General features: G+C 38.0%; 1 protein-coding gene across 1 annotated transcript in view; it reads left to right on the forward strand.

Annotated features, from left to right (window-relative positions):
- Positions 1 to 21,675, forward strand: part of GPM6A (glycoprotein M6A) — a 198,045-nt gene extending 176,370 nt beyond the window's left edge. Inside the window, 4 exon segments of the mRNA XM_032224737.1 lie at positions 13,160 to 13,313; positions 14,657 to 14,733; positions 16,032 to 16,097; positions 19,512 to 21,675. Coding sequence (XP_032080628.1) covers positions 13,160 to 13,313; positions 14,657 to 14,733; positions 16,032 to 16,097; positions 19,512 to 19,664 — 450 coding nt within the window. The 3' untranslated portion in view covers positions 19,665 to 21,675.
- Positions 21,676 to 26,783: the final 5,108 nt, after the last annotated feature.

The following is a 26,783-nucleotide window of genomic DNA, read 5'->3' on the forward strand; positions in this document are numbered from 1 at the left end:
GCATGGATAATGCCTTAGCCTGATGGATGATCACCACTAGATTGTGTTTTAGTGTGACCATCCACAATTGATAGCTCTGCATAATTCATCAGCTTTTGATAACACTGACCATGATACCATCTTCAAACAACTGAAGAAAATAAGAGTGCCTCCATTTTAAGTACTATCATTAGAAAATATAAGTATTGTTTACTCAGTTCTCTAGGAATGCTCCTCCTTATCTCCTGTATTAATATAATATTCCTAGGAAGCCACTGAGTGAAAGATCATGTGCAGGTTAGAACTACTGTATTTTTCAGACTATTTTTTTTAGTATTTAGTATTTATTAGACATTTATAGGCCGCCCTTTTCCCTGAGGGGACTCAGGGCGGCTTACAATCAAAAAGGAAAGGGAGTGTAGGACAATACAAAAAGAAATGTGCACAAAAGTAAATTAAACAGTAAAACTCAACATTCACTCAGCATTCGGGAGGGGCAAAAATAAACTTATCCCAGGCCTGACGGGCTAGCCAGTTCTTGAGGGCTGTGCGGAAGGCCTGGACGGTGGTGAGGGTACGAATCTCTACGGGGAGATTGTTCCATAGCGTCGGAGCCGCAACAGAGAAGGCTCTCCTCCGAGTAGTCGCCAGTCGGCACTGACTGGCGGATGGAATACGGAGGAGGCCAACTCTATGCGATCTGATGGGACACAGGGAGGTAATTGGCAGAAGGCGGTCTCTCAAATAGCCAGATCCACTACCATGGAGCGCTTTATAGGTGGTGAGTAGGACCTTGAAGTGCACCCGGAGATCGACAGGTAGCCAGTGCAGCTCACGGAGGATCGGTGTTATGTGGGCGAACCGTGGTGCGCCCACGATCACTCGCGCGTCGGCCGCATTCTGGACTAGCTGAACTCTCCGGATGCTCTTCAAGGGCAGCCCCATGTAGAGCACATTACAGTATTCCAGCCTGGAGATCACAAGGGCTCGAGTGACTGTTGTGAGGCCTCCCGATTCAGGTAGGGCCGCAACTGGCGCACCAGGCGAACTGGCAAATGCCCCCTGGTCACAGCTGAGAGATGGTGGTCAAAAGTTAGCTGTGGGTCCAGGAGGACTCCCAAGTTGCGGGCCCTTTCTGAGGGGTGTAAGTTTTGTCCCCCCAGCCTGAGTGATGGTATGTTGGTCAAATTTTGGGAGGGAAACACAACAGCCACTCGGTCTTGTCTGGGTTGAGTATCAGCTTGTTTGCTCTCATCCAGTCTTTAACGGCTTCTAGACCCCGGTTCATCACGTCCACTGCTCATTGAGTTGGCACGGGGCGGACAGATACAACTGTGTATCGTCCGCATATTGGTGATATTTTATCCCGTGCCTTCGGATGATCTCGCCCAGCGGTTTCATGTAAATGTTAAATAGTAGGGGGGGATAGGACCGACCCCTGCGGCACCCCATAAGTTAGGGGCCTCAGGGACGATCTCTGCCCCCCCACCAACACCGACTGCGACCTGTCCGAGAGATAGGAGGAGAACCACTGCAAAACAGTGCCGCCTACCCCTATCTCCCGCAGTCGTCGCAGAAGGATACCATGGTCAATGGTATCGAAAGCCGCTGAGGGGTCCAGGAGAACTAGGATGGAAGCATGGCCTCCATCCCTAGCTCTCCAGAGATCATCGGTCAATGCGACCAAAGCAGTTCTGTGCTGTAACCGGGTCTGAAGCCAGACTGGAAGGGGTCAAGATAGTTAGCTTCCTCCAAGGTACGCTGAAGCTGGAGAGCCACCACTTCTCAACAACCTTCCCTACAAAGGGGAGGTTGGAGACTGGACAATAGTTATTAAGAACAGCTGGATCCAAAGACGGTTTCTTCAGGAGGGGTCTTACCACCGCTGTCTTGAGCGCTGGTGGGAAAGTACCCCTCCCGAAGAGAGGCGGTAACAACCGCTCATGTCACCTCACTGCTGTTGGCAACCAGCCAGGAAGGGACACGGGTCCAGTATGCAGGTGGAGGCACTCACAGCTCGCATAGCCTTGTCCACCATCCCCAGAGGCAACTTCCTGAACTCAACCCAGAGATGGTTTGCCAAGTCTTCTCCTTGTGTCTCGGCTGGATCTACTGGGGTGGAGTCCAGGTCCGCTCGAACCGGGCAACTTTGTCCGCCAAGAACTGGACATATTCCTCAGCCTTACCCTGTAGGGAGTCCCCCCGTCTCCCTCCTATTTAGGAGGGAGCGGGTTATCCTAAACAGGGCGGTTGGGCGGGACTCGGCGGACGCTACCAAGGAGGCAATATATGTTCTTTTTGCTGTTCTTAAGGTCCGAATATACTCCTTGGTGCATGCTGTTAAAAGTGCCCGTTTCGACTCGGACCTATCGGACCTCCACGAGTGCTCTATAACAGTGGTCCCCAACCTTTTTATCGCCGCGGACCAGTCAGCCTTTGATAATTTTACCGTGGACCCGCTGAGCGCGCGCAGGGGTGGGGGGGCGTGTTCGCGACCCTCCCAGGAGCCTTTGCGCTTTGCAGCGATCATGGCCCCGGCTGCTGCGCGGCCCGGTGCCAGGTACTCCACGGCCCGGCACTGGTCTGCGGACCGGGGGTTGGGACCACTGCTCTATAAGACGCACCAGAGTATAAGAGACACCAAGATTTTGAAGGAGGTAAATTTAAAAAAAAGTTTGCACTCTGCAGGCAATCCCAACCCCTCTGCATGCCTAGTTTTTTGTGGAAAAACAGGGCATACAGCGAGTTTGAGAGGCCTGCACAGTGCTCCTGGGGACGGGGTTGTGCTGGCAAAAATGGGCCCATTTTTGCAAAAAACAGTGCATGCATAGGCTTTGGGAGGCTTGTAGAGTGCTCTTGGGGACATGAGAGGGGAGGCAAAATGAGCAAGACAATGGCTTGTTCTTTGTTCGTTTTTGCCCGCCCCAGCCCTCAGGAGCACCTTGCGGGCCTCCTAAACCCTGCATGTCCATTTTTGTGAAAAACTGGATGCACAGGGTGGTGGTGGTTCTGGAAGCCAAAAATGTTGTCTTCAATGTATAAGACGCATCCAAATTTCCACCCTCTTTAATGGAGGGAAAAAATGTGCATCTTATATTCTGAAAAATACAATAATTGTCACGAATGCAGAAATTGAAATTGAAGATTCGGGCGGATTAAGAGCAAATGGATGAACAGAGCTGTATTTTTCTTTAAGGTTGTGGTCTACACTTAGGCTGATTATTGGATCCAGAATTTATTCTGGGTAGCCATATGAAACTGAAGTGAAGAGAATCTTATAACTGACTGCGTTAGATTGGCCTTGATGAAGAGTATTGGTTGACAATACTTCATAATTTGCCTCAATGAATAATTAACTGTACATCATTGTGAAGCTTATTTAAAGCAATTACCCTTCTAATTTTAAAACAACCCAAATCTTCCTGTTTTTGGTAAGTGCTGAAAGAGAATGTCGTGAAGAGAGCATTGCCTTGCAAGTGCTTGTCTTTCAACTTTACCAACTGCATTCACCAAGGTCAAATCAACTTTGACAGGTGCTTCAGGAAATGTCTGAGGTAAGTATTTTCATGAGAGTCTGAATTTTTCAGCTTCTGGTAAAAGTTGAAAAAAGAGTGTCTATCTTGAAAAAAAATCAAAGAATTCTCTGACAGTGTTGGAGATTTCTGGCATGGACAAATGCTGTTAGAGAAAAATGTTAAGAAGAATGTGATGTTTTCCAGTTGGTTCTCAGCCCTTTTTACTCTTAGAGCAATATTATCCTTGTACGGAGCCTAGTCCTATTTCAGTCCTGAAGAAGTTGTTGAAATAGTTACGTTTTTAACAGATATTGCTTATCTGTTAACAGGTAGAAGACATTGTATGTAAATGACTTTGTTTAATCATGATGTTTACTCAGATTGAATCAGGGTGTTTTTTTCAGCAAGTGATTTATTTCCATCACCCTAATGTTTAACAGTAGAATAAATATACAGCACTATCATAAGGCCTGCTGTTTGCATAATAACGGCAGCTATATCACAAGCATTCTTTTTGTCACTTCATTTATGTTCTTTCTTAAGGGATCTAATTAAATTACTAAAGAGCCAATTTGTTCTTCTGGTTCATTATGCTAATGAAACAGTTGTTGCTCTGATTGTTTTCATTCATATTTAGTTAGCTTGCTGTCATCTTACCTGTGTTCATAATATTTTATTGTTGTAAGGCCCTGACCTAGGACAGTGGTCATATTTTTAACTAACATTTTAGTATTAGTATTCATATTAGTATTAGCAATGAGAAATTATTATTGGTAAAAGCAGGAGAAAAAACTCAAATGAATGTGTTACCTATCAATATTGTTTTTTAACATCTGTGCATTTGGCCTTTGGAAGGCATGTTAGTTCTGAGGCAAGAATATTAAACATAAAGTCCTGTGTCTTATTTATTGTATTGCTTATTACATCATATACTTGTGTAATTATTATTTTTCTTCCATTCAGTTATTTCCAATTCTTGGAGACTGCTTGGACAAAACCCTACAGTTTTATTAGAAAAGTTTTTTCAGAAGTGATTTGCTATTGCCTTCTTCCTAAGGCTGAGAGAAGGTGATTGGCCCAAGGTTACCCAGTTAGTTATGCTCCTAAGACCAGACTTGAACTTTGTGTCCTGTTTCTAGCCTGATGCCTTAACCCAGTGATGGCGAACCTATGACACGCGTGTCAGTGCTGACACGCGTAGCCATTTGGGGTGACACGCACAGGATTTCATGCGATTCATCCTCGGCTCCTACACGGCCGCTGAGGATGAAAGAATCTGTGCTGGAGGAACGGGGGCGGGGGGCGGGACATGTGATCTCCCCGCCCACACTCACTTACTGTATTGCCGCCGCCCCTTTCTGAGCGCAGGGGCTGCTGGTAAGGCGTGCGTGCCGTGCGCACACACGTCATCAGCGCGGCGAGGGAGGACCCGCAGGAGAGGAGCGCGGGAACAGTGCGCGCCTCTCTCCAGTCAGGCCGGCACAGAGAGTCTACTCCTGGGACTGTCGGTTACGACCGCACCACAGCAGGGAACAGCGGAGTGCCAACGGGAACTGTGAGCGCCATTAGCAGCAACTATAAATTGCGCAAAATTATGTTTTTGTCGAAGTGACACACAACGCGAGTTATGCTCGATTTTTTTGCCGATTTTTGACACACCACGCCAAAAAGGTTGCCCATCACTGCCTTAACCACTACACCAATGTAGTTTAAATCATATTTTTGAATTATAACGATAACAATTTTTATATTACCATGTAGAATTCAGAAAGCAAAAATTTAAAGTTTAAATATTTCATAGCTCAGACAGCAGAAATAGTAGATAATGGGCAGGAAAATAAGTAAGTTGAAAAAAAATTGGTGTCAGGCATGTCTCCTTCAATATCCAAGAAAAACTTCAATTCCATGTTGATAGAGATAAAATACTTTTAGATATGAAATGAAAGCAGCTAAAAGGAAATCAAGTTCTGAGCCAGAAAGGCGGGAACATATACATATCAAATGTCTACCCAGCACCCTCTTCCCAATTCCCCAACCCAATGTCCAATATGCAACTCCCTAAGGTGTCATGTGGGGTGCATCTTCAAACAGCCTCATCAAGTTGGTATGTGAGACGGTTGTCCTTGACCAAGTCCAAACATCAGCCACCAGCATGCGCAGAAGATGGTGAGAACAAGACTCCTCCAGTAAAATATATTGCCTTCCCCAATACCATGCCCCCCACATTTCTATGGCAGCCAATAGTAAGCAAGCGTAGCAAAGCAGCCGTAAGCAAGTAACCAAAACAGAGGCTGACAATTGACCTGTAATTTCAAATATCATGCATATGGCTTGAGAGAGCTTTAATGTCAGGTAATGTTTAGATCATGGGTCGTCAACCTGATCCCTACCGCCCACTAGTGGGCGTTTCAGGATTCCAGGTGGGTGGTAGGGACTTTGGAAGTTAAAACCTCCTTTTGAGCGAGTGGGCAAGCGCGAGCACACATCAATAAAAAAATGTGTGCATGCACGCAAACAAGCAAACGTGGAAAGAGGAAGGGGAGAAGTGAGTGGAAACTGATAGCAGGGACAGGCAGATAAGTTTTGTTATCTTATAAAATAAAGTGGAGCAGAGCAGTTGCAAAATAGGAGAAAGAAATGTTATAGGCAGGAGAGAATTGTTGTTGGCTAATAATAATTAGTGGGCTAACTAGCTCAGCCTTACTTTTGTACATTGCTCTAAAGAAGGTAAAAAAAAGAGATAAAAAGGAAAAGATCAAAAAATAAATAAAAAGGGAAGAAAAATAGAGAAAAGGGGATAAAATAAAGGAGGAGAGTAAGCAGTGTTTAGTCTGGCTCATAAATTAAGTTTTGTTATCTTATAAAATAAAAGAAAGAAATAAGTAAAGGAAGAAGAAGGAGAAAATAAAAAAGGGAAAAAGAGATCCTTGATATAGTGAAATACTATAAGAAAGGTAAAGAAAAAGGCAGGAAAAGGAATTTTATTTGATGGTGACACTTAATATAAATTGGCACCTAATACAGCATTATTTTTGGTGTTTGTAATAAAAAGGAAAAGAGGAGGGAAAAAAGCACTGTGTGGAGTGCAGATCAAAACGTAAGAGTAAAAGTAGTTGTTAAATTATGAAACAATTTAGAACGCATGTCTGAAAAAAAGAAATATGCTCATGTTCCGTACTTGCGCAAAAACTGGTGGGCGGTAAGGAAATTTTCCATCAAGAAAGATCCATTAGTGGGCGGTAGGTAGAAAAAGGTTGACTACCACTGGTTTAGATATTGGATTAGAACTTGGTAGACTCAAATTTATGGCATGATATAAACATTACTGGGTCATCACACTAACTTTAGATAACTTTGTACAATCCTTTTTTTAGTTTTTAACATTAGTTTGTTAAAAATAATTATTGTTATATTTAAAAAAGAAAAAAATAAACAATTATGCAACTGGTATATTATGGAATGTTTGCCCTCCCACTTAGTAATATTGAGTACTATTGATCATGACACTCTTTTGGATTGGTTTAGAAGATTGGGAGTGATAGGCACAATTTTGTAGTAGTTCTCCTCTAATATTAAGTTTCACTTGTAGCAGGGAGAACTCTAGCCTAAACTCTTTCTCTGTGGATCACCTCAGGGTCTGACTCCTTTCCATTCCTGTTAATCTATTTGGAAATTCTGGGTGATGTTATCTATCAGCATCCAGTAGAAATCACCATATCCTAACATCAGTTTGCTGAGGATCTCCAATTCTACATCTCTTTCCTGGGCTGAACAAATGATGTGTTTTATTTATGTTCTATATTCTCAGATTCTAAAATGAGTTCTGGTTTCCACCTACCTTTTGCAATGAAAGTGTCTAAATTTGGCAGATATGCCTTATTTATTTGCATTATGCTATAGTATCATGGAACTCTTAAACAGGAATGATATAAGAAGGCAAAGACAAGAAATTCAATCTTTTTTAATGAGAAGTTCCTTTACTTTTTTTAAATTTTAATTAGGCTCCCAAGGCAGTATTAAAGGCAGTATTAAATCCTGATGAAGGTAATCTGTATCACATGTCACACTGAGTTGAAGTTTAGGGTAATTTAAAGTAATTGTTATTTTTCTGTTAATCCTTCCCTGAAGCCAGTAGGAAAAGCAGTATCCTACTAGAATAGCATACAGGATCTCTACCTACTACTGTATATTCAACTATTAAAGGAGCAATTGCCTGGGCTATGTAAACAACTTTATTAGCCAGGATAGATAATGTAATGATGTGTATGTTTTATGCTATATTCCAAGTTCAATTGTTATGCCTAGCACTTTAAGAAGGTTAGGAAACAGTTAACCTTTTTAATGATGTCATCTGGGGCAGAAGGTAGTTTTAAGATGGCTGCCGCTGAATAAAGACAAGCCTCTAGTTCAAGCTCCTTGCTGTCTGCCTTCATTTTATGCCAAATCATCACATGGTACCAGGGAAGAGTCATGGCAGCAAACAGCAACACAAAGAACATTCCTTCCCTGGATTTGGAGTCAGGGAACATATCTGAAAACTGGTCAAAGTGGAGGGAGCTGATAGAGCTTGTGACCTGATGCAGACAAATGGACTAAGCAGCAGAAAGCAGCACATTTTCTAATATGTGTGGGACAGAAAGGATGTGATGTTTGCAGAGGAAAGCAGGTGGGGAGATCACTGCAGAGGACAAAAAGAAAACAGAGGTACTGTTTGCAAAGTTTGAAGCATGCTGCAACCCAGGAAAAAACTCCACAATGCAGAGAAAACTGTTTTATGAGAAAACCCAGTTGGGAGGTGACTCTGGATGAATGGGTGACCCAGCTGCGCTTGCTTGCCAAAGACTGTACTTTTTATGATGCTGGAGATACAATTAAAGACCGTATTCTGATGGGCAGTAAGTTTAAGGAAGTTCAGGAAAAACTGCTTCAGGAAGAAGACTTAAATCTCTAGAAAGCCGTAAGGATTGCCAGAGCATATGAAATATCAAGAAAGGACATGCAAATACTGAAAAGAACACAGCACAAGAACAATGCTATAGAAACTCAAAGCAGTAGATATGGTCTAGAAAGGGCACACAAAGGAACAAAAGGCACCTATGGCACTGGAACAAGTAACAGAGAAGCAGCTTGTGGATATTGTGGAAATATGCACCACAAAAACAGTGTCTGTCCTGCAAGGGAGCAAATATGCAACAAATGCAAGAAAAGAGGACACTTTGCCAGGGTGTGTAAACTGTCTTCGCAAACTGGAAGGCCATAAACACCAGCAGTACATGCCATAGAGGACAATGATGACAATGCAGGGTCAGACTCAGACTGCTCCCCGATATATCTTGCAGCGATACAGAAAGGACATCAGTCTGCAGATGAAGCCAATGTAACATTACAGATCAGGGCCAACAAAAATCCAGTCACATTCAAAATAGATACTGGAGCACAAGTAAATTGTGTGCCAAACCACATATATCTGGAACACCTCAGAAATGAATCCCCCTTAGAGACTCTGGACCTACCAAAATTAATGGGATATGTTAGTGAAAAGCTGAAAGTAATGGGTTGCTGTCATATAAAATGCACCTACAAGGGATCTGAAAGGGTGTTACAATTGTTTGTGATAGAAACACAAGCTCCAGCCATGCTAGGTCTCAAAACAAGTAAAAAGATTGGACTTGTGAAGATCGTAATGACTGTGGATGGTGGGCATAGAGGTCTGACGAAAGCTGACATTAAACATGAGTAATATGATCTATTCAAGGGCCTGGAGTGTCTGCCAGGCATAAGCCACATACATATAAAGGAGGGTGCACAGCCTGTCATCCAGGCTGAGGAAGGAAGGAAGGAAGGAAGGAAGGAAGGAAGGAAGGAAGGAAGGAAGGAAGGAAGGAAGGAAGGAAAAAAAATACCTCTAACTCTTGTGGAGAAAGTTAGACAGGAACTCAATAGGATGGAGAAGTTGGGAGTAGTAAAGAAGGTCACTGAACCATCAGAATGGGTCAGTTCTATGGTTGTGGTGGAGAAGAAGAACAACACAAGTGCAATTTGCATATGCATTGACCCACGTGATTTGAACAAAGTAATAATGAGAGAACATTACAAACTCCCCACCATGGAGGACATAGCACACAAGCTAGTAGGAGCAACAATGTATTAGATGCCCAGTCTGGTTACTGGCAATTGCATCTTGATGAAGCCAGCGGTTACCTCACTACTTTCAACTCCCCTGTGGGTCAATGGCGCTTCACAAAGGTGCCCTTCGGCATAGCATCGGCACAGGAGATATTTCAAAAGAAATCATACGAACTGATTGCTGGTCTACAGGGGGTTGAAGTAATAGTTGATGATTTGTTAGTCTATAGAAAGGATCAAGTAGAGCATGACAGAAACCTTACTGCTTTGCTCAATTGATGTCGTGAGAGAAATCTTAAACTCAATCCGTTAAGTGGTGGTCAAATGACAGCTGTGGATCCAGGAGGACTCCCAAGTTGCGAACCCTCTCTGAGGGGTATAAAATTTGACCCCCCAGCCTGAGTGATGGAACAGTAGCCAAATCTTTGGGAGGGAAACACAACAGCCACTCGGTCTTTTCTGGGTTGAGCACAAGCTTGTTAACCCTCATCCAGTCCATGACGGCCTCAAGGCCCCGGCACATCACGTCCACCGCTTCATTGAGTTGGCACGGGGCGGACAGATACAATTGAGTATCGTCCGCAATCCAAATAAAATGCAAATTGGACTAGAAGTGACATATTTTGAACACCTACTAACCAAAGAGGGCTTGAAGCCTGATCCAAAGAAGATTACAACAGTTCTTAACATGACGGCCCAGCTTCCAGAAAGGAACTGGAAACATCATTGGGCATTTTCAACTATCTATCTAAATTCTCTAAGGGCCTCGCTCAACAGACAGCACGGTTACGTGCATTGCTGCAGAAGGATGCCATTTAGTGTTGGGATGCAAACATGGAAAGAACTTTTGACAAAGTGAAGAAACTGATCACTAAACACCCAGGACCAATACTGAAATACTTGGACGCAAATGCTAACACTGTGCTTCAAGTGGATGCATCCCAGTTTGGGCTAGGTGCTGTATTGACTCAACAAGGACATCCTGTGGCATATGCTTTACCACGACACAAGCTAATTATGCTCAAATTGAGAAAGAGATTCTGGCCATTGTGAATGGATGTGAGAAATTTCACCAGTACATATATGGTCGCCCAGTAGTTGTAGAAACTGACCACAAGCCATTGGAGTACATACTACAAAAACTGCTAGCTTCTACACCTCCACACTTGCAGCAAATGGTTATGAAATTACAGCAGTATGATCTCACAGTGAAGTATAAGCCTGGGAAGGAAATTCCAATGGCAGATTGCCTGTCAAGGGTGATTCCAGAAGGACATGAAGCCAGGGATTAATCTAGGTTGGAAGAGCAGGTACATACAGTACTAGTGAACATGCCAATATCAGATGTATAGCTGGAGAAAATAAGACAAGACACCAAACAGAACAAAGTATTAGGGAAACTAACTCGTGTCATGTGCAATGGCTGACCAGAAAAATGCAAGAATAAATGCATGAATGCCGGTAGGTTAGCCATCCTTAAAAGGACGGAACGTGAGGAATTAGCCTTGGAGCGACGTCTCATCGCCAGTGACTTGAGGCAGCTCTAACAGTGACTTCGCTTCTTTCCTTTACCTCAGACCTGATCCCATCCTCGTCGCCAGTGTTCTGTAGGGAGAACGAGGCAGACGGAACTGAGGCACGGCAGGTTGAAGCTAACACAACCTTTATTATAGTAACATACAGCTCAATGTAAGGCAAACCTCGAACCGGCAAACAGCAAAACATTTGACATCTGACAGCCCTTTTATACTAGAACTGTCAGATGCTGAACCAATAGAATGGCTGGATTCTCCTGCCAGCTGGCTGCTCGCGTCTTAGCCAATCAGGAGCTAGCAATGCAAGTCAATGGTGTCGTAGCCTCGAGGACTTAAGTGGACAAGGTGGAATTTGGGCACAGTGTTCTTTTTAATATCTTCAACTGTTGTATAACAGTTTATTACCAATCTTTCAACAGTAACCTGCCTGAAGCAAATAAATTAATAATCTGCTGGCTCACCTTTGTCATTGTTGTGTCAGCATGGAAAAAGGATAGAGAAGAAAAGAAAACACCCCAAAAAATAGCAAGAAGTAAAATGTAGTTCATGCTTTTAATGAAATGAAAGATAAAAATGAGTGGGGCAAACCTGTGGTTCAATTAGTGGATATGCCTTGAGCTTTCCCAATAGAATTGAGAGAGGATCACTGAAATGACTTGAATATACTTTCCTGAAAATTAAATGAAATATTTAATTCAGCCCATTGTGGATTTTTGGGTTTTCTGCTTCATGCATACTGTGATCCTGTAAGAATTTATTTTTAAAAAAGATTCTCATTACTTAAAGTTGTGATTCTTTCAGGTGGAGTGAATGCATCACATACATGTAGGAAACTGTTTACTACTATTGGAGGAAAATTTGGAATTGGGACATTACATATATCAAAGGTGTTCATATAAAGCAAAGGGAGAGGAATGGCACAGGCATTCAATTGCAGAAGTTATATAGTACCAGCTTGAGGTTGCAATCTCTTGATTCTCCAGCTACTTTTGTGGATTTGATTTAAATATAAAAAATTGTATTAATAAGATTGCCTTTATTTTATGAGAGAAGTGTATGTAAGATGGAGTGTTCTTATGAAATTGCCTTTTTGTAATGCCTAAATGTCTTCATGCAGTTCAAAAGATGTAGCCCATATCAAGGACCAAATTCTGTCTCACATCACATATGAATATGTCCAGCAAGATAATATAGAGGGCAGTCATTGATATAGGCGTGGCTATGATCATTTCTGTTATATATGCAAATGTTCCCTGTTACCAGCCCTCTGATTGGCTGGTCATTTGACAGTTGCTTTGGGCACGAGTATAAATACCCTGACAGTTGCAGGGACGTTTTGAATCGCAGTCATCTCGCAATAAACATCTTACTCTCTGATTCCATGGCTCCTGTGTCTTTCCCTCAAACATATTCAACAATTTCCTTATGCAATTAAAGTAATGTGGATTTGTCCAGGTTTCAAGTTAATGTAAAGTTTATCACTGACAGAGCATAAAGCAAGGGATAAACACCTTCTTTGCATGGTTTCTCTAACTGATAGAACAGCTTTGCCAGACACACATTTTGTTCCTGTGTTTTTCATAGAAGAGGCATTTGTTACATCCTATATTGTATTTCTAAGTTATTCAAAATTCTCTCAATGGATTAATTATTAAAACATTAAAAAGTATTTCCCTCAAAGAAGAAAAATCATAAATCAATAAAATGCAAAGACTACATAGAAACAGAACAGTTACTATTCCATTTTATAGAATATTTTGTATTTGTCAGAACTACTACCAATGAATCTCAGAGCTCTTTAAATGTGGAAGCCTAAATATAGGATTAAATTACTTTAGTATAATATATGAATTTCATCTTGAGTCTTGTTTCTGTCTCATAAGAAATTAGTTGTTTATACCAATTGTGAAGGATAGATAAATATTTTATTCTGTGTAAAATATTACTTCAGTGCAGGTTTTAACACTTGCCAGATTTTGTCTTATTTGTTCATATTTGTTACAGTTTATTATGCTGACTTATATCTTCATGTTGGCCTGGCTGGGAGTTACAGCCTTCACCTCTCTGCCCGTTTACATGTATTTCAACCTGTGGACCATTTGTAAAAACACCACTCTTGTGGAAGGAGCAAATTTCTGCTTGGATCTCCGTCAATTTGGTAAGCAATTAAAATATTGATTAATTCCATCAGTAAAATACTAATTAAAAAGCACATTTCACTGTTTGAAATCTTGGATATATACAAATATTATTCCAAATCTTTCATTCTCCTTTGAAGTAAATTTATGCAGCAATATAAGTCTTAATTAGCAGCAGGCTTTTAACTTTGCTCTCTTTATTTTGATCCTGGTTTTAAACTAATAATATTATTTTACTGCATATCAAATTGGATGGATCTGCTTAGTTTTGTTCTTTAGAGCACTTGTCTGTCCTTATCAACTCCCTTCTACTCTTATCATCTATGGGTAAGAGCCCCTTTGACTGGTAGACACAGTAATGGATTGATCTCTAGAATTTATTGATTACCTTTTTTCTCCCATATGTGGTAAGAAAAGAAAATATTTCTAGCTGAGGAGTCCTTGGTGATCTCAACCAAACTCAGGGAGCAGCGAATATTCCTTGTATCTTTTTTTTCTGTCACCTTTTGATTTTAAAAAATGATTTACCAAATTTATATAGCTTTCCATGTCATAGATATGACTCTGATTTCTTATTTTTACTAGTTTCTTTAAAATCGTAAACTATTTATAATTTTGATAATTCTACATTTTGATCTATTTATACTTATAATTTTTTTTATTATTATTGAATTGAATTTAATTATTTTCTTGTTTAAAAAAATATTTAACTTACAATGTGGCAGCCAAAAATATTATGAAGGAATATATAGCTGACCATTTCATGACCATATTATGTTAAACCTGTGAAAGCAGAAAACAGTTATATTTTTGTACAAAAAATTGTAATCAGCAACAATCACCTGATTCCTAAAACAAGGTTATTCTTTAAATTGTTTTTAAATGTTATGCTATCAATTAATTGGATTTTCTTATACATAAAGGTGAGGGATGTGGTTCAGTGGCTAAGACACTGAGCTTGTTGATTAGAAAAGTCGGCAGTTCGACAGTTCGAATCCCTAGCACTATGTAACGGAGTGAGCTCCCATTACGTGTACCAGTTCTGCCAACCTAGCAGTTTAAAAGACTGTAAAAATGCAACTAGAAAAACAGGGACCACCTTTGGTGGGAAGGTAATAGTGTTCCGGCATTTAGTCATGCCAGCCACATGACCACAGAGACCTCTTCGGATAGTGCTGGCTCTTTGGCTTTGAAACAGAGATGAACACCGCCCCCTAGAGTTAGGAACATATAGCACATAAGTGTGAGGGGAACGTTTATCTTTTATACATAAAGCTATGTTTAAGTTTATTAATTGTCAATTTCACTAATGAATACATAATAAATATGCATCAAAAATCACTGACTGTTTCATTTGTTCCAGGAATTGTAACAATTGGAGAAGAAAAAAAGATTTGTACAGCATCTGAAAATTTCCTCAGGATGTGTGAATCTACTGAGGTAAACAAAACTATGAAAAGTTTTGTTATTGTATAAAGACATTAATTAATGCTTTTCCAATTCCTTAATATTTAACAGCAAAAAGTTAAATACTAATTCTGATTATTCTGTTTGTTGTAAGTCCTTTTCAACTGATGGAGGTTGAATGGTCATAAATAAAATCCTTAATACCATCATATTTTTGATTGAACAAATTACTGAATGATTAATACAAAAAGTAATGTTTTTAATAATAATATCAGGAAAAAATTATTTTATGATTCATTTATGCATTAATTAAGGACTTACTATTGTTCATTTTCAATTGAAAATGAAACTCAGTGGGCAATGTGCCATTATCTTTTAGTCAAACACTTTCCATGTCCTAGTATAGAAAACGATAAAATATATCAACTTGAGCCTTCATTGGATCAACATATTATCAGTTTCTTTAGCCATAGGGCCAGTTCAGACATAATTATCTTTCATTTCCAAGCCAATATTGGGAAGATTAAATTATATTGCTCTATATACTCCATCTCATCTGCTCCAGTTAAATCATATTAGTTTTTCATATTTTTTTATTTAAAAAGAGAAGAGGTGAAATAACGTTTTGACTAGATTGCACTTTTGATTAGCTCACAGTTTATCCAGTACAGCAGGGGTGGGTTTCAACTGGTTCGCGGCGGTCCCCACAAACCGGTTGGTCGGCGAACCCAGAAGTAAGTAACTTCTGGGAACGGCGAAGGACCCACCCGCCCGCCCGCGTTCCTTACCCAGTTTTGACGAGTTCTGCGCTTCCACGCATACGCAGGACGCATACAGCGCCTGCACGATCCTCCAGGAGCAGCTGGAGCATCGCACAGACGCTAGTACGCATGCATGCGCTGCGCACGTGCACGAGGATGCCGCCAGCCCCGTTCCAACCGAACCGGTTGGAACGGGGCGAGAAACCCACCCCTGCAGTACAGGTATAGCTGTCTTTCTCTTCTCCAGATAAATGTAGTTTTGCTTTCATCTGGGAAAAAGAGAGAACAAAAGGCAGAAGGAAAATACTGAGGAAAAAAGTTCAACGCCTGTTTACTTGCTAAAGTATATTTTGTTTTTGCATTGATAATTTGGCTATCAATGAAACCAAGTCAGCTTTCCCCAATTTTCAAGGGTGCTGTAAATAAAATAATGAATAATAGTAGTGAATTCAATAAATCAATGTATTTCAAAACTTTAACAATATGATTATTTGTGTGTGCACTGTGATATTTGCATAGTATGGGTTTAGTTGGTGTTCTTAGTTTGTAATTTTTTTCTTTCTTTTGTAGCTGAACATGACATTCCATTTGTTTATTGTAGCCCTTGCTGGGGCTGGAGCAGCTGTCATTGCTATGGTAAGATTTAGGCAACTTTGCCTTTATAATAAATTGTAATCTATGTCCTTGGGATCCTTATAACATAAAGCTAATCACAGAAACTTTGAGGCTCCATCAGGTAAAAATGTGTGGAAATACATGTCAAAAGAGATAGGGAATATGAACTCAATAGGGAATTAGCCCAATATCCTTCAGTAAGCATTGTGATCATTAGAAGAGCCGAGGTGGCGCAGTGGTTAGAGTGGAGCACTGCAGGCTACTTCAGCTGACTGCAGTTCTGCAGTTCGGCTGTTCAGATCTCACCGGCTCAGGGTTGACTCAGCCTTCCATCCTTCCGAGGTAGGTAAAATGAGGACCCAGACTGTGGGGGCGATATGCTGACTCTGTAAACCGCTTAGAGAGGGCTGAAAGCCCTATGAAGCGGTATATAAGTCTAACTGCTATTGCTATTGCTAACTGCTATTAGCCCAAATAATATCACCCTATTCAGTTGTCCTACAACTCATTAATGATTGTTTGGAAGGCAGTTTTAAGCACTCAAAGAATTATAGACACAAAATAAAACATATAAAATCATTTCAGTAATAATTTTAGCATCTAATAGTCATTTGGTCCTGCAAACCTTAAACTTTTTTTTTTACTTTAATAATTTCTATTTGGCTCTTTAGAAACAGGCAACAAATATTTACTAATTTCAACAATTTCCTAGTTCAGATTTGAGTGTTTTAGCCCCAAAACAAACTGATATTACAATACCAAAATTGAATGGCAAAATTATGAAATTTGGCCAACAAAAGATTTTCTTTATATTTTGAGCAAAATCAAAGGTGAGAGTGGCTATCTTAAACCTTGCAAGACATAATATATTCCTTTCAATACTTCCCAAATCTTCCTAACACTCCCCAAAAGGGCTAATATTTTAGGTTTAATGTTTGGAGGTACACTCCATGCACAACAACTACCAAAGTTGGTGGTTGTTATTATTATATTTTTCAGACTAGAACAGGGATTGATTCTTTAAAATAACTTAATTTTTAAGAGTGCCAGGTAAATGATGTTGTTCACTATGTAATACATTTAATTATTTTATATTATAATTTTTTAACTTTTACACTTGCCTATATAAAAATAATTCTTGCTAAAACAGCTATAGTCAGAATGTTCACAACAATAAAATTTCATACCTAAAATAAAATTTTCGCTGCTTTATATAGTAAACACAGTAAACATTATATCATAGAAAGTTATTTGGCACATTAAAATATTGCAGATTTTCAAATGATTATGAACAGAAAAGAATTGCCAATAAGAATAACTTTTAAACTCTACATTAAAAACAATGTTATTATATTTTTAATGATGCCAGTAACAGGTACAAAATGAGACCATCAGTGTAAGCCCTATGATAAAGATATGGGTCAAAATATTTGGTTGGGTTTTGAGTTTTAGTTCTTGAAATTACATCTGTTTTTTTCAGGTTTTCATACTAAAACCATCAAAAGTAGTTTTTATGTTGAAAGGGCAACTGGACTGGCAAGGCAACCACCCTCTTTCAACAGAAGAGGAGGGATAAGATACCACCTATTCCCAATTTACAATGTAGTCATTCTCTCTGTTCCAAAAAAGATTCCATACTTCTGATTCAGGTGACTCTGAGGTCACAAACAAAACCCCAAGTAACCACAATGGCTCTCAGAGTTAAGACTAGTTGAATGCAAAGAAAACACAATCTTTCCATTTCCATCCCCCCATCCTATCAGAATGTATCATTTCCCCTCACACCAACTAATCTCAACTGTCAATAACTGTCCTTCCATCTCCCACAGTGTCCAATATAACTGATGAAGCTTCCAGAGTAAAATGTCTTGTTTTTCCTCAAAAAATTAGTCCAGTTGCATTTTCAAAATAAAAAATACTTTGACTATGACCTGGATAACTGAGCATCTTCATAAATACTAAAAGCAATTGTGCAAATGTTCCTGAAAATTGGACTTGGTTCAGAGGACTGTAAAATCCTTGAGCTAGCTCTCAGGCTATATATGACGCTTGTAAGTAAAATAACTGATACTTACTTACTCTGCAAATTTACTTACTCTGAGGCCTTTTGACCAATTATTTGGAAAGCGTCGCCCTTGATCTCAGAGAGACTGTCTCTTTGTAAGCTCCGTTTCTGACAACATTGTCCCAAGAGTATACCAATCTGTTTTTTGACATCTCCATTTCCATACCTGTTTAGTTTCACTGCATCCTGACTTCCAAGAATTGGGCCTGGCATGGAGATAAAGTGATTCTTTTAAATTGGTTATGTTATAGCAATAGCAGTTAGACTTATATACTGCTTCATAGGGCTTTCAGCCCTCTCTAAGCGGTTTACAGAGTCAGCATATTGCCCCCAACAACAATCCGGGTCCTCATTTTACCCACCTCGGAAGGATGGAAGGCTGAGTCAACCCTGAGCCGGTGAGATTTGAACAGCCGAACTGCAGAACTGCAGTCAGCTGAAGTAGCCTGCAGTGCTGCATTTAACCACTCCGCCACCTCGGCTCTCTCTTACATTAAAGCCCCTTTGAATTCCCATAGAATACTGGGATTCCTATCAGAGAAATTAAGGAATACTTTTTAACTCATCAAATCCACCTTTCCCACCAAAATACAAAGTCACTGGCCACAAGAGAGAATTTGTCTTCTGATACCCATTTTCTAAAAGTTGTTCTTCCAGCAGCAAGAACACTGAAACACCCCTGCTGTATAGCAAGAATGAGCTTTTGCTGGACAAGCAGTAGCTTCTTATATAACAAATGCATATTCTCAGCATTGAAATAAAAGCAGAAGCTAGGTAGGTAGGAAGTTAAAAAAATAAAGTTATTAAAGTTAATGTTAAGAAAGATATGGACCTGGGTTAGTTTGAAGAAAAGGCAAAAAGTGTAGTGTAATAATTCTGCGCTGCTGTGAATAGAAATGATCAGAAACAGTGCTGTAAAAGTCAACACACACACACACACACACACACAAACTTCAATACTTAGCAAAATTATTGGGGCTTTCATAGTCAATAGGAATAAATAATAAAGTCAGTAAATGAAATGGAGTGTAGCCAAAAGGTTAAATAATTACTGAATAACTAAAGAAAACAAAAACAGGACTATGTAGGAACATATTTCCAACCAACGAAAAACCATAGAGAAAAAGAATAATTGCAAAATTAAGAATAGCAAGCAAATTAGTATTTTGGGTTTTGTTTTTTTTGTTTGCCATGACTTATTTTAAGAATATAATTGTTTTTTTTAATTCCTGATTATTTTAGTAAAGAGCTTTTAAAGTACACACATTCTAAAAGTATTCAAGTGGGTATGATAAAATGTAATATTAAATAAAGTGATTAAAAGCACAAACTTCCTTCCTTCCTTCCTTCCTTCCTTCCTTCCTTCTCAGGTCCACTATCTTATGGTTCTGTCTGCTAACTGGGCCTATGTGAAAGATGCTTGCAGAATGCAGAAGTATGAGGATATTAAATCAAAGGAAGAGCAAGAACTACATGATATTCATTCTACCCGCTCCAAAGAGCGGCTTAATGCCTACACATAAGGGAAACCTTGTCTTACTTTCTACCATTATTTGCTTTGTTGTTTAAATAAAGGCCACCCATCTTTCCATTTTTAAAATCAAAATGAAAAAGTGCTTCTCACAAAACAAAGTAGGGTGACTTGTACATTGCCCCTATATAATTCTTGGTTGTCCTGCACTTGGTTTCTTAATTAGTTAATAGCTTATGTGATCAGTTTCTACTACAAAGCTCCTGAAACAGCCTTTCCTGCATCCTAAAATGATTTTCTGTTAGATCCAGAATACTAACTATCGTCAAATACAGAGATGTGTTTTTTTAAAAACCACTTCATATGTGTTACACATAACACTTTTTTTCTTATATGTTTTTGAAAAAGAACAAATGGCTTTTTATACTTTTTAGTTTGGATTTTAGTAAGTACTTTAACTACAGGTATACTTCTAAGGGACCACTCGTACCCCATGTACAATTTTTTGAGGAGGCACACTGCTGACATTCCTTCAGATTTGGAAATCTTACCAGATGGACCAGTGGGCATCTTGATGGAGGGTCCTGAGAACATTTTAAAAACAATTAAAGGTGCAATTTCTAAATTTGTAAGAGTAGGTAAAAAACAAAAAGAAGTGCTTCTTATCTTTGTTAACATTGTATTATTCTTGATGTACTTAATGGAGTATTCACTATTTTAAAGTTTCATTGATAGCTATTCCTGTTTATATTGTGAGCATGCAGACCGTGGTGCTTGTAATGCATGGCCATGCGTCTTTTTCAAAGCGTATGATGACCACAGTTACCTTCAAGATTTGCAGTGTATAGACAAATGTTACATAGAGTTATGTATAGGTTTCTACAGAATGACCTCTGTAATCCCAAAATGGCGATGCTAAACTGGAGCTGTTAATGTGCTGATCTGCGCAATTTTTGCTTAGCTATATTTATAAAAATACTATATAATACAGCAACCTTAAGAGCCAGAGTCTTTTTACCTGCTTTAAACAATTAAGTGGATTGCACCTGTCTGAACTATACATAGAATGTATGTGATCTTTTTTGAGGAGGCTTCCATAATTGTAAAAGCTTGGCTTGTAGCTTTCCTACACACATACTGGTTTACCTGTATAATGTTAAAGTGGATTTAATGGCTGCTACTGGAGCTATTGTTTGGAAATGTTAGTAATATATTTAAACCTTTATTTTCAGTAGGAAAGTATTAAGAGAAAAGTCAGTCATGTTAATCTGAAAGAAGTACCTGTTTAAAAACAAACAAAAACACATAAAAACATACAAAACATTTTAAAAAAGTATTATTGGACCAAATTTGGTGTTTTTATTTTTATTTTGCCTATTTCTAATGCTACAAGAATGCTGTAAAGTGTCTTTTAAAGTGATGTATTCTGACAAGACATTTTTGTCAGTGTTTTTAAAAAAACCTAGCTAGTCTGTGCACTTATTGGATCATTGTGAATTCTTTCTCAGTGTAAGTGCATTTCTAATAAAAATTCTTGAGTAAAACTCTTCTTTGTACAATTACTAGTCATGCATCATCAGTAATTTTTACCAATTCTTGTAGTAAGTAGAGGGTAATTCAATAGTTACTTGTGGCATGTTTATGCATCAAGTTGTATTAGTTCATTTTGCATTTTTTACATTTGTTTTGTTTTGATTTTATTTTATTTTTTACACTTTACTGTCTTATAAGAGGTCAACATTCCAAAATGTGCAGTACCAGTATTTACAGTTCTGCAGAGGTATTATTAACTTCTTTCTATTCTATATTGTAGTGTTTCAGTTTTGTGTCTTAAAACAGTTTGTGATGCTTTTTAAAATGTCTTTTAAACTCATGTAATGATGTTGATGCTTTTGGCTTTTCTCTGTATTAGAGTTTGTATTTTCACAAAGAATGCTTTGTAGCAGGCATTATAATTAATCTGTTTTGTACATAAATGTGCCAACAGCTTGATGGTGGCGTTTTTGAACTGTAGAACCAAGTGCTTGCAAAAATGTAATAAATACACTTGTGTACTTTGTGTACTTATTGATTGTCTGTGTTTCATTTCTCTTTTTTTTCTGAAGAAGTTTTTATTTGTCAAAGATATCACAGATTAGTGGTAGATTAGATTAGAAAAATATCAGAGAAGTGATATTATAAATTGTTATATCTTTACCTGAGAATTTTTTTCAGGGATATTATGATTACATTATTCATCTTAATTGTGAAAATAAGAGCAAATGAAATATATAACTCCATATTCAAGATATAATTCTTTACTCATTTAAATGTCAGAAGTGTGTAATAGGCAACCCATGGAGAAGATATATTATTTTCTGGCACTGCAGCAATTCAGTAGTAGAGTATCAAATTATAGAGAAAAAATAAAATAAAATAGGTTCTATGTTTTTTTAAGTCAACATCTGAAAGATAGTAAGACTGCAAACAGGCTCAATATTCTAGTCCCATCTCTTCAGTGATATCCCTGCCATGTTTTCTACAACTGTTACACACCAAAGATATCAACTGAGTTCAAGCTCAAGCAGTTTGCTCGTTCTGGATTTATAACAGACACTGTACTGCTGTTAATGCTATTTCTGAAAGTTTATAACATCAACCTTTAGCAAGCTTCTTCTTGAAATAATCAAATTAATTTGCTCTATTTCAAAGACCAGGGCTTTAAAAATGTAATCAAACCACTCTTTTAGACAATGAGAAATGTTAAAAAAACAGAGTAGAGTAATAAAGGAATAGAGTGAGCAAAAACAAACAAATATAAATACAAAACACTGGATCCATCTCAGTTCACGAACAGCATTTGGATATGGTGTAATATAATACTTTAAATAGATTATTATTAAGACCAAAATTAAAACTTGGGACTAAAACTGTGAAATTTATTTACAGAATTTATCAAATTTCTGTATACCTTTTCTAAGTGATTTTAAGTAACTTAGTTACCTTTTCACCTTAGGTTTTATCTCTGTTTGATACCAAATTGAAGTTCTTCATATTTTCCTTATATTTGTAATTCTAAAAGGCCCTTTTAAAACCAAACTCCAGAAATGGCCATTATTCATAATTTTGGTTTTGGGGAGCACTTTTAAGGACCCATAATTTTACCTGGAACATAGAACAAAATCTTAATTTACCTAACATTGGATTAGCAAACTCAGAATGTATTAAAAAAATTAACAAATACATATGGAAAGGATTCTAATTCAGTAGGTCAAAATCATTTAAATATCATGATAATAAGGAGTTAATTGGAATATCAACTCAAAGACTTGAGATTTCACACTAAGCTCCAGAAACCTAATATTTATTTTAGACAACACAGGCAAACCATAGAGATTTTAAAACAAAAATCATCCTAGCAATTTAACTATCATACTATTTTCTTGAGAACAATATTTCCTTTGGAGAACCAGAGAACCAGTTTCTAACACATCTTACTACACTATGAATAGACAGTGTTAGCTAAAGGTAATTAAATATAACCCTTCCAAAGGAAAATAAATAAATTCTTTCAATCCAGAAATTGGCTTTCCCCCAGGCTCTTTGGAGGAAAATAAAATATTTCTGCTGTCCTCCATAAAACTTTGAAATGAGTTGCCCAACCTGAGATGGATTAAAAAAAAATTGGTTAAAAAGAGTGGGGGGTTTGCACATGCTGTTTTCATTGCAATATCCCAAAATCCCTCCTAAGCATTCCTGTGTAACTAACAAGCAGCACTTTTGGGCATCAAGAACATGTATTACCTTCACTAATCCAAGAAACAGGTAATGAAATCAACCTTTGTGGGTGCAACATAGGTTTGAATGTGAGTGATACAAAACACCCCTAGGAACAATTTATGCATCACAACTCCCTCTTTTTTCTAATACAATGGTTGATTATGTTCCTGTTACTTGGATTAATTGCAAGAGGCTTATTACATCTTCTTCAAAAAATACTTACAATTCATTTACCACCTGATTTTTTTCTCCTAGACTCCATCTGAAATAGAATTTGGATACCCTAATTTTCGTTTTCAGTTACACTTCACCTTCTCACACCATTTTCTCCCTGAAGTGCTAACATTGCTACCTTCCTTTTCAAAGTGCTTAAAACGATGGGTAAAACCTGATGTCTTTTTGAAACCTAAAATCTTCTGCTAGCTGGATTTATTTAACATGTATGTGTGTTGCATTTGAAAGACACTGTACCCTTTAAAAAATTTTATGTGCCTACATCTTTGATCAAATCTAGAATTTTGTATTTAGTTTTGGCTTACACACAGAAGCACATACTTACTTTGCCTATCAAGTAACTAAAAATGCTAAACTCTGGCACATAATTTGCCCTGTTGGTAATGGATGAGGATTGCTTGCAGAACCTGAATTCCATTTCCAACTATCATTTCAGTAATTATTCATTGTAGACATACTAATTAAGTCCATGTGTTTATATCCAGCAGAATAAATTAACACCAAAAAAACCTCACAGCAATGCTTATTTATAAATAGCATGTTTAGAACCTATAGTTTACTGGTCATATATATTAAAAATCTATATTACTTTGATAAGAGGGTCTTTGGTAGTTGCATGGATAATTATGGAATCCATTTTCTACTGTGAGGTTCATTGCATTAATAGTTTTAATTATCATTCAGAGGACATCTGTCTGTAAATGAACCTTGTACTTGCTCTTTCTTGTAGAAAATATGCAGGTGCAGGAAAACAGAAGTGACACTGTACTGCATTGCTGAATAAGTCTGAAGACATTTTAAAAAATTGATCACTGGTTTGGGGCTTAATCACTAAAGAGAGTGTTCAGTCTGAAACCATCTATTGAAGAATGGCTGCACACTTGGTATTCTTTCTCTCTTGTATAGCTTAATTTAGAATATTCATGAATGCAAGAAAATAGTTGAACTTGGAGGAAGACGACAGGAAAAAAAAAAAGAGACATCTAGTGGCCACAATGTGGCAACTCAAGAATGCATTAAGAATTTTACATAACTGAGTCTTTGCAGCCGGGTGCTTTTATTATACTTTTATTATTATTAACATTTGCAGCACGTTTGCTTTCTGACCTAACTTTCAATTCTTCTAATTTAAGTACAATTTTGTTTTGCTTTTTCTATTATGGAATATACACAGGTTCCATGACTTACATTGTTTAATTATTCTTTATCCAGTTAATACTGCACAGAAATGCAATGCAATTTTATGCTGTTTTTTAAACAATTATGGACAACAAAAATACTAATGCAAATTAATAAGCATAATATGATCAAAAATTAAAATGAGCAATTATTCTTTTCTGCCTTGCTGATGTAAAAATTTGCAGTAATGTACTTCCTAACCTTTACATTACACTTCCCTATATTTGGGGGCAAGTCCCAGTGAACTCAAAAGCTAAGTAATATAATTAGCTTGATATAATTCATGATTAAAGACTATGATTTATAAAACACAATTGGTAGAATCACCCACCCTGTAAATTGTAAACCAAATAAAACACATTATGGCTTAGTGTGATGAAAGCATTAATCCATATATGTCATAGTTTCCTATTAAGGTTCCTATTAAGGTGCAGATAAAAACATAATAATAAACTAAAACTTTCATTTAGCAAACACTTCCTTTTGCTACTTTACTCCCTATTCCGTTGTTTGTGTCTTTTAATCAAACTTTGTGACATGGAGGCTGGATCCTACAATGTGATCACACTAACTGTGGATTAGCAAAGACGGCTGCTGTATATTTTGTGTTCTCGATACGATATTAGCAACTTGTGCCCTGACTCCCAGTCATGTTAAAAATGATAGCTAGGTTCAAGCAACATTCTGATCCACAAGAACTTAATCTTCATTTATGTAGCTAAATTGTGCAAAGCTCATCGTGTCATCCCTTGCAACCATTAGGTATCCAAACTATACTTACATTTTCTGTAATGAGGCATAACAATTTCTGGAACAGATATGCAGAACAAATGGTGCAACACTTCAACTTGCATGGAGCGGGATCAGTTTCAACTGAGATATCATAACACACAATGCAACATTTACTTCCTTTGTCCCTCCTGCAGATCTCCACAAGTAAATTAGTGCTCTAATTTAACCTGCAAGAGGGACAACCCTCATATTTTTCTGCGCATCTTTTAACAATTTGTGTACAGATTCAGAAGTGGCAGATTTGGTAAATTTGTAGAAAAATTCAGAGTGTACAAATATCAGAATATCTCTGGCTAAAATATCCCACAATATTTCACCAAACATTATGCAAACAGTGAAAAATCTGTTGTGATAACAGTCTACTTGTGCAGGGCTTCTGGTATAATGCAGAATTACTTTATTCTGCAATTGATGTTTAACTAATAAGCATAATACAGAGAACAGATAATTTTACAAGTAGAATAAATACATTTCTAAATGCTTATCTATGGAGTTCCCCAATGTGACATCTTTGGGCACCAACTGTATCCATGTACCCTTAACATATAAAAAGCTATATTGACCTGCCTATGTTCTTAAATATTTTCCTTAAGGTTGCTCTAAAGAAAAGTGCCAACTAATTATAGCATTTTTATTTATAAGAAAGCCACTAGGCTCCTAGGATATCAAAAATATCTGTGGAGCATGATCCAAGCTTCACTCTTTTGCAGAAGATTCACTGTGAGATGTACATATTAAAAGGTAGTGATTTGAACTGTTGCTGCAATTTTCATTTAGACTTGAGGGATCCTTGGTGCTTGATGTTTGATTATCCAAATAGGTAATGAATTGCTCCTAGTAACGAGTGGGGTTTGTGCTCATTTTATATTCTAGTGACTTACTTGTCACTGGTGTGTTGTGGTCTTAGAGTTTCTTTGGTTGGGATAAGACCACTCCTACCACCACTAATAGGCAAGCCACTAGTATATAAACTGCGAGCAACTTACTAGCACTGACAGTGTTACTTAGTTTGGGTAATGAAACATTTGCAAGAAAACAACCAGGCTCACAGAATGCCAAGGACACTTAAACTCTGAGCTATAAATATTATCCGTTATTGTTATCATTTTTACTTTTTTATATATGCAGCATGAGTGCAGGGCAGGGGTGAGTTCCTGCAAGTTCTAACCTCTTCTATAGAAAAGGTTCCACAAATCTACAGTGCCGT

This window comes from Thamnophis elegans, chromosome 9, assembly GCF_009769535.1.
Source record: "Thamnophis elegans isolate rThaEle1 chromosome 9, rThaEle1.pri, whole genome shotgun sequence".
Lineage (NCBI taxonomy): Eukaryota > Metazoa > Chordata > Lepidosauria > Squamata > Colubridae > Thamnophis > Thamnophis elegans.